The sequence below is a fragment of the Podarcis tiliguerta genome, assembly GCF_965153285.1.
Source record: "Podarcis tiliguerta genome assembly, chromosome: 10".
Taxonomy (NCBI): domain Eukaryota; kingdom Metazoa; phylum Chordata; class Lepidosauria; order Squamata; family Lacertidae; genus Podarcis; species Podarcis tiliguerta.
The window spans coordinates 46038186-46046702 of NC_139543.1; the positions used below are offsets into that span (position 1 = coordinate 46038186).

General features: G+C 47.2%; 1 protein-coding gene across 3 annotated transcripts in view; it reads right to left on the bottom strand.

Moving 5' to 3' along the window:
* TRIOBP (TRIO and F-actin binding protein) overlaps window positions 1-7166 on the bottom strand; it is a 63366-nt gene extending 56200 nt beyond the window's left edge. Inside the window, exons 1-2 of one of the 3 annotated variants that reach the window (XM_083400723.1) lie at window positions 7044-7166; window positions 4853-5044 (exon numbers count right to left, since the gene is read on the bottom strand). In XM_083400723.1, coding sequence (XP_083256849.1) covers window positions 4853-4966 — 114 coding nt within the window. In that variant the 5' untranslated portion in view covers window positions 4967-5044; window positions 7044-7166. The remainder of the gene's footprint in view (window positions 1-4852; window positions 5045-7043) is intronic. The other 2 variants (XM_083400722.1, XM_083400721.1) reach the window with 2 other exon arrangements.
* Between the last annotated feature and the right edge of the window lie 1351 nt (window positions 7167-8517).

Genomic DNA, 8517 nt, shown 5'->3' on the forward strand with positions numbered 1-8517 from the left:
CTTTGTGTTAAGGCTCAACCAGGGCCTGGACCAAAAAGCTTGCAAACCAAAAATATAAATAGCATACGCCAAACGCCGTTCTCCCAATTGATCAACCATGGCAATCAATAGCCGGCAAAGGGCATGCCGCCTCCTGCGCTACATTAACTGGAAGGTGTAGACTGGATGAGCAACGCTTGCCTTGAGCTGTCACAAACGTAAACACAGCACTCCTCTCTTGACAACCATCCTCTCATGGAGCCCTGCTCTAAAAAGGTGCCTGCAGCATCTCCAAAGCCAAGGAGCCTTCCTTGTTTCTTTAGGCATGGCACCGGGTCACCTAGATAGCACAGGCTAATTGGGCAGAGATATCGAAAATCTTCCTGCCCTGTGCAGGTGGTTGAGCTAGATCGCTACCCATTCCTATGGTTCAGGAAGTCTCCACTCCATCCCTCCTCCTCAGCCCCACAAGCAAGGCAGGGAAGCGCCCCGGAAGCACAGGAGGGCTCATCAACATAGGAAGCACTCCTTATTGCTTGACCTCCAGTGCTTGGGAGAGGGGATTTCACAAGGCTCCAGAAGCAAAGACAAACAGCATGTCCTTCCCTGCTCAGATCCAGAGTTCCATTTCAAGCGCGCCTGTCCCTTTAAGAGCTTCCTCGCTGCCCTAGCCAGCTGGAGAGTCATCCCACCCACCCCGCCTTCACCCCAGCCCAGTTACCTTAGCAGGTTATGATCTCCAAAAGGGAGGGTCCCTAGCAGGCTGGTTGTCAGCACCACTTCCCCTCCATTGTCCTGATCAAGGTGGGGGGGGGGGGGAGTTGAGTAGGGATGGCTCTGAGCAGATCGCAGGCGAGCCAGGAGGAAATTCTAGAGGGCCGGGACTGGGGAGAGAGGGAACCTCATTACTATTTCATAATCCGAGGCTGATCCAGCGCAGCAAACAATGAACAACACGAAACCCTTTGTTAACAGGACACCAGCTGGCACCCCATAGGGAGGGATGGAGTTTACACCTGGCCAGCCAGCGAATGGGCCAGGAGCTGACAGGTGACTCAGGCTGCCTGGCCTTTTAATCCAGGGCCGCAGTTAAAGACCAACACTTGCTAAACAGTCCCTTGTCAGGTTGGCATCTCTATCCCAGAGCAGGGACAGGGAAGGTGCAGAGCTCCACATCCTGCTGGATTACCCCCCTGTCATTCCTAACCCCTGGCCATGCTGTCTAGGGCTGGTGGGAGCTGGAGTTCAGAAACATCTGCAGAACCACAGGCTCCCCACCCCGATCCTGGAAGGAACGTATAAACTCTGGGCAGCAGAAGGAAAAGCATGACTTGCCAAAGTGAAGCGAGATTCACAGGTTGCAGTTATTTCTAAAGTGGAACGGAGGAATTCAGGTGCCTCTCTCTCCCCATTATCCACACCTGTGAAATGTCATTCTGCGGGGAGATTCAGGAGCTTTTAGAATGGAGTCTATGAATTTCTTGCTGAAACCAAGACAGGAACGCAGGTTTCAAGCCAGATCAATGTTTATAGTGTAGAAGTAGCTTCGGTACTTTCCTGAGCGGAGGAAAGGGGTATAACTTTGACCACGACCAGTTCAGGCTTCCTCTTAAAACTGTAAGGAAGATTAAAAAGTGGGGGCTTGACACTCCACTGTTAGAAATATCACACCTGATCCACTTTTCCTAGGTGTGGACTCCTAGTGTGGCAATTTAGCACAGAAGAGCCAGTGTTAGTCCTGAGAAACTTAGGAAAGTCAATCATTTAAAGCACTGCAGGTGACCCCTAAATTTGTAGCAGCTTCTCCTCTGCTCATTTTGAGCATAAACAATTGGTGAGTGTTAATGCTGTGGCACCCATACTCCTTTATTCGTTGCAAGAGATCAGTTCCTGCATTTATTTGTTTTTAAATGCTGGAATGCCTATCTACTAGGCAAGGTCAAATGTAGGCAGGAGATGCATGATCTATAGTTTCTTCAACCAATGAGCATTGCATTTTTTGTTCCCATGGGAAAGCATGGCCAGATTCAACCGCTGGCATCTTCAGGTGCAGCTGGGAACACAGCTCTGCCTGACTCCCTGGAGAATGCTGCCCGTCAGTAAATACATAATATTGAGCTGAAGGGAACAATAGTCTGACTCAAATTAAAGGTAACTCAGAGGAGCCATCCTGACTGCTTCATTTCAGGCCTGCAAGCTCCTTGAAGGACAGCCTCTTAAAGCACCAAGCCCATTGATAAGTGTGTTTATCAAACAATAATGGGGATTTTTTTCCTGCTGAATTACTCCCTGCCCCACAGTTGTTAAAAATACAGAGCCCATCTCCATTAAAACAAGGAGACCATTAACTACACTGCCCAGCAGCCACTGAGACTTCATTTGCAGCCTTTTACACCTCTTGTCAGAACCCTTAGTATCTCATTAACACATAATCTAGCAGTCTCTGTGGTCTCATTCAAAGTCCACATTCACAAACAGCACTCAAATGCTTTCTTTCCTTTCTTTCTGCTTGTCAGCAGGGGAAGCCCCTGCTTCCCTCCAATAACTGCTCGGATTACAGAACCAGTTCCCGACACTGCCCCCCCCCAAAGTTGCTCTAAAATATGGAAATGGATGAGCTGGGCAAAGGCCAGATCCATTTCCTGCTCTGTGGCAGGGATGCTCAGCCTTTTGACACTGCGACAGCTGCAGAAAAATGACATTTCAGCAGGTGGAGCTCGTCACATCGCAACAGGGCAAGGGCAAGAAAAAGCGGAATTTACCAACATTCCCTCTTCTACCCAGCCCTTAAAGGTATAAGAACCCTAATGTTGGAAGTTTGGTGCGCCTTGCTTTCTGGGTCGAGCCTTGATTACAGCCTGCAGGTACATTAAAGCCAAAGGAATTACAATGAGGATGTGGGAAGGGCCGTAGCTCAGTGGCAGAGCGTCTGCTTTGCATGTAGAAGGTTGCAGGTTCAATCCCTGGCCTCTCCAAGACCCCTGCCTGAAGAGCTGCTGCCAGAAAGGGCAGACAGTCCTCAGCTAGATGGAGCAACCCGTCTCAACTCTGCATGAGCTGGCTTTCTATGTTGGGAGAAACTGATGGGATGAACCTGGGAAGAGAGACCAAGCGTGAGCATAGGCAGCAATTCCAAACAATGGATGGGGGGGGGACCTGATCCATTGAGGAGGCGGAGCTCCATCCCCAGGCTGCCCTTAGAACAGGGGTAGGCAACCTAAGGCCCGTGGGCCAAATGTGGCCCAATCGCCTTCTAAATCCGGCCTGCGGATGGTTCAGGAACCAGCGTGTTTTAACTTGAGTAGAATGCATCTCTGGGTTATTTGTGGGGCCTGTCTGGTGTTTTTACATGAGTCGAATGTGTGCTTTTATTTAAAACGCATCTCTGGGTTATTTGTGGGGCACAGGAATCCGTTCATTATTTTTTTTCAAAACACAGTCTGCCCCCCCCCCCCCAAGATCTGAGGGACGGTGGACCGGCCCATGGCTGAAAAAGGTTGCTGACCCCTGCCTTAGAACAACCCAGTATAAAAGACTGCGATGAAAGGACCGGAATTGGAAGAGAGGATGGCAAGCTGAGTCTGGAAGGCAGCAGTTTACTCCAAGACAACCTGTGAGTCCGTGACTGAGATATTAACCCAGTTCTCCAGATCACAGTCAAAACATTAAACCACTAAACCACATGGACAATCGTCATAAAAGAGCTAACATCTAAGGAAAATATTATGAACACCCACTCGGCGATCTCTGTGTGTTGCTGCAAATTTAAAGGCACCAGCCTCTCTCGTGATAACGGTCTTGATCCTGCACTGCTTTAGCCACCATCATGCCTTAGTCCTTGGCTACCGAATCATTTCACAGTTATGCTCCAGTCCCATTCACTCAGCTCTGCCAATAACTCACGCCACACCATTTTCTTATTTTCCCAGCCTTTAAAAAAACTTACCCCTCCCTATGATGCACATGCCATGCTGCTCTGGCAATTGTCATGCTCTGTCACCTGTCAAATTGCCAACTTTGGGGAAGGTTTAAAGTTATTTATTAAAGAGATCTATCGACTGCTTTTCAGGCCTCATTGTCCTCACAGGGCAATTTTACAAAAAATAAAAAAAAGAAAAAGAAAAGATTAAGGCATGCAGCATAACCACCACAATTACGTGCGCCAAAGAGCCTGCTAAGTTAGAAACAGCAGCAAGAAACATTTCAAAGCACAGCACATTGAAACTAACTGAACACAGACTGGAATGAATATGTCTCTGACGTCCTTTTCAAGACAGCAGTTATGGGTCCCATTCATATTTCCCTAGGAAAGATATTCTAAACGGGTGGAGCCACAACCAAAAAGGCCCTGTTCATGGTAGGAGGCGGCCTACTCTCAAGGGCAGAGCGTCTGCTTTACATGTACGAGGTCCCAGGTTCAATTCCTGGCATCTCCAGGTAGGGCTTTTGGGGTGGGCTACTGCTTTGATGCAGTATAAGAAAGCTTCCTATGATGCCCAACAAGTCAATGGCTCAGTGCATCTGGCTGTTAACCAAAAAAAAGTTGGTGGTTTGAGGCCACCCAGGGATGGTTGTGGATAGGATTTCTGCATTGCAGGGGGCTGGGCAAGATCACCCTTAGAATTGTAGAGTTGGAAGAGATCCCATGATTTTTTTATCAACAGACCACAGAGCAGTGCATCTTATGCAGATCATAAATCTTGGAAAGCCTTATCCAACTGCTTGTTTAGGAATATTGCCTCTTAACATTACTTCGCCATGGAATGTTCTGCTTCCTACATTTCCTTGGGAACAGCCCCCCCCCAAAAAAAACATGCAATAGAGGATACTCTCCCCCTCTGCCCACAATAACCAAGGTCAAATATAAGCTCACCTGGTTACCACGCTTGTGAGCAGTGACAGTTCGAAAGCAGTTCTGGCACCGGGTCTTGGCAAATACATTGGCCTCGAATTTCTCACACAGAGTGCTCTCTGACATTTCTGACATGGTCCATGCAGGGAAGGGAAGATTCCCCCAGGCATGCAGTTTTAGGGAACTAGCTTCAGGGTAGGGGTGGGGAAACAGCTGCAACGAAAGGATCATAAGACATAAGACACAATACATCAGTACACACCCCCCCCCCAGTTTCCTCCAGCCTTATCAAAGAGAAAATGTTCTGTATAGCCTGGTGCTCATTGGCACCAACCAGCAGGAAGTGTCTCGTGCTCCAAGAACATCAGAGGAGAAGGAGGAATCTTCAAAGAGCATCAAAGTCTGCAGGCCAAAAACAGACCCGTCCCATATGTGGGGCAGTGTGGTGTAATAGTTAGCAATAAGAAGTGGGGAGACAGCAGCTCAGATCCCTGCTCAAACCATGAAGCTCACTCAGACAGCCATTATCATTCAGCCTCACCTACTTCACAGGGCTGTCGTGAGGATAAGACTATTGGGCCATGTAGCTCGGCTGGTTACAGTGAGGTGCTGACAACGCCAAGGTTGCAGGTTCGATCCCCATATGGGACAGTTGCATATTCCTGCATTGCAGGGGGTTGGACTAGATGATCCTCAGGGTCCCTTCCAACTCTACAATTCTGGAAGCCTCATTTTAAAATTATACAGGACAAGTTCAGACATGCAATAAAACTGTGGAGTGCTCTTGTTCAGCATACTCCATGCCAGAGGAAGCCAATACCCTCTCTACAGAGGTTACCCATCAGATCTAACTGGCCATATTGACCAAGAGATGTTGAACTCCACAACATTTGGAGAGCACAACATCAGTTATGTCTGCCCTGTTCCATTCCTCTCCCCACCCTACTTTTCGATTTTACACACACATCTAGCAAACAGTTACGTCAGCATTCTAGGGCCATTGAGCTTGCTGAATTCTCATTGGGCTTTTTCTTGGGGGGGGGGGGTTCAATTTTTTTGGTACTTTTGCAAGCTTCATGGTTTTTCTGAGCCAGCAGCTACTGCTCTCTCATGTTGGGGTGGTGACATTTTAGCTATATTAGCAAGGGTACTCATAGTCTGAACATGAGCATGAGAAAGAATAGCATTTAGCATGCAGTAAGATTATCACATTCACCCCTTCACCAGGTGGGTTAGGTAAGCAACTTTAATTTGACTTTAATTTGACAGACACTGGAAACGGAAAGGGCCAAGTTCATGCAGAAGGGACAACTTGGGGGAGGGAGAAGAGGAGAAACAGGAACACATGCTTGGTCACCAGATTAATTTTAACAGTGAGGCATCAATCAATGGGTGTTTCCATAAGCATTATGTCTGGATTAATAACCATTGGCACCTACCCTTGCTTTTAATCTATTCGTGCTCATGAGGACATAAGGAAAGATGAATAAAATGAGGTTACTTGAACCAAGCATGAAACAAAATTGCCTTTGCAATTTTGTAACTTCAAAATAAACGTAGGTCTAATTTGTTTCCCACCACCAACAGGATATTTCTTCAGAGTTTCGACACATACTATTTCTGTGTGCTGCATTTTATGAGCCACCACAATAATTTTATTTCTCTGAAAGAGGTTGCTGTGCTCTTCTTTTAAGAAATAATCCATCCATATCAAACACCACTGTGGGAAGCAAAAGGCTGTGAAGAACAGACCAAACCACCATACAATTATCACGTGCACACATCACAAAGCACCATATCTAGTTTGGCTAATCAATCAAAAGACCATTTTAGTATTAATCAGAACTACCATAATATTTTTGGTTAAAGCCAGTTAAAATGAATTTATCCTACTGCAGAAGACAAACTCTCACAATTAACACATGCTCTCCAAAGCTTCTTCACTTCTCAGCCTTGCAGGACTTCAAATTTCTTTTTTTGGCCCCCATTTGCAACGCCTCTGCAGCAATAAAACCAGGTTTTATCATATCAGCTGGGGAAGCCACAAACACCTGACAATCCACTTTCTGCCTCTAAACGAGAGTGGGGCGGGGGCGCGTTAGGTAGTTTCACGTGTGTTTATCAAAATTCGGAAGATACCACTAAAATACTTCCGTGTTGCTTCCCCCAATTAAGTTTATCAATATGCTCGCAACTTATCAATAAAACATACCGACAGAAAACAGCAGAAACGCGCGCACCCTTCAAAATGCAATCCTAGATATATATACACACGCGACTACAGCTGGAGCCCTTCCGCCGCTGTCTTCTCTCGCTCTCTCTTTTTTTTAACAATGAATACAAACGGGGAGGTGGACCGAGAATACAAGCACCGGCCCCTTTCCCATTGGCTGAACGAATCACCTTCATTTGAATACTACGTTTTAAGTGGCTGTTTGGGAGAGGGGGGTGGGCTAATTCGGTAGCGAATCAAAACCGCCGGAATGCTGATCAGTGCTTGGAACTTTCGGAGTCGAAACTTTTGTTTTGTTGCGTTGTTTTATACATAATTAGCTCGGCGCCTCTTCATGTTTTGCGAGCCACGTTGCAGCGGCGCTGGGGATGTGATCGATTTCTCCCTCCCTCCCTCCCTTTGCAGCGTGAGCTCGCTTGGCCTTCGTGCCAAACCAGCGTCTCGCTGATGCTCCGAGTATTTTAAGTAATGGGAAAAGAAGCGTGGGATCTACGCAAACGCAGCCACATGTGTTTTTGAGTCCCTGCGGAGTTCTCTGCCTCTGCTTTCGCCGTCACGGAAGCCTCTGCCTCGCTCTCTCGGCTTAGCACTCTTCAAAGGGTCGGCGCAATGTGTTTCGCAGGTTGTTCAGGGAGCAGCAGCAAATGACGCCGCCTCTCCAGCCCCGCCCCGCCCCCCAGCAAGGTGCATCTTAGTACCTTGGGGCAGTTAATTTATTTTGGCACCTTAAGCAGAAAAACAAAAATCCCATAAACACCTCTTCACTTACCTGGCAGTAAAAACAAACGTCAAATTAAATAGCTAAACCATTTGCTGACCTTTCCCTGACACTCAAAATCAGCTGCCTTAGGCAACTGCCTCACTGCTTAATAATGGAAGGGCCAGCCATGATTATTCGTCTCCCCTGATCGCCTCCTTCCATCTTGCTCAGGCATCTAGTTCATGATTATCATCATTGCAAGAATGCTGTCCTCAGTCATTTTACATATTACCGTATGGGGAGCTTATTTTAAAACAGCAGTCCTAAAAATGCCACAAGGCTCTGGATTGTGTTTGCTGTTGTTGAGTGCACTATGATTGGAACACAGGAAGTAGTGTTATGCCTGGTGGTCAAACCACTGGTTCACCTAAGCTCAAGTATTGCCACGGGGACTTGAGGTCCTCCTGATGTAGCCAGATTACAACTCTCATCATCCCAGACCATTGACCATGCTGGCTGGAGCTGATGGGATTCGGAGTCCAACTGTATCTGGAGGGCCACAGGTTTCCCATCCCAGTTCTAGCCTGACTGACAGCAGGTACAGGGGTTCAGATATTATTTACCGGCCTTATCTGAAAATGCTGGAACTACCAACTGAGAACATTCATATGCAAAGCATGTGAACTTCCCCTGCCTCTATGAGTTACCTGTGCATTGGTGTAGTTTTGACTCTGGACTAGGGTTTGTAAAACT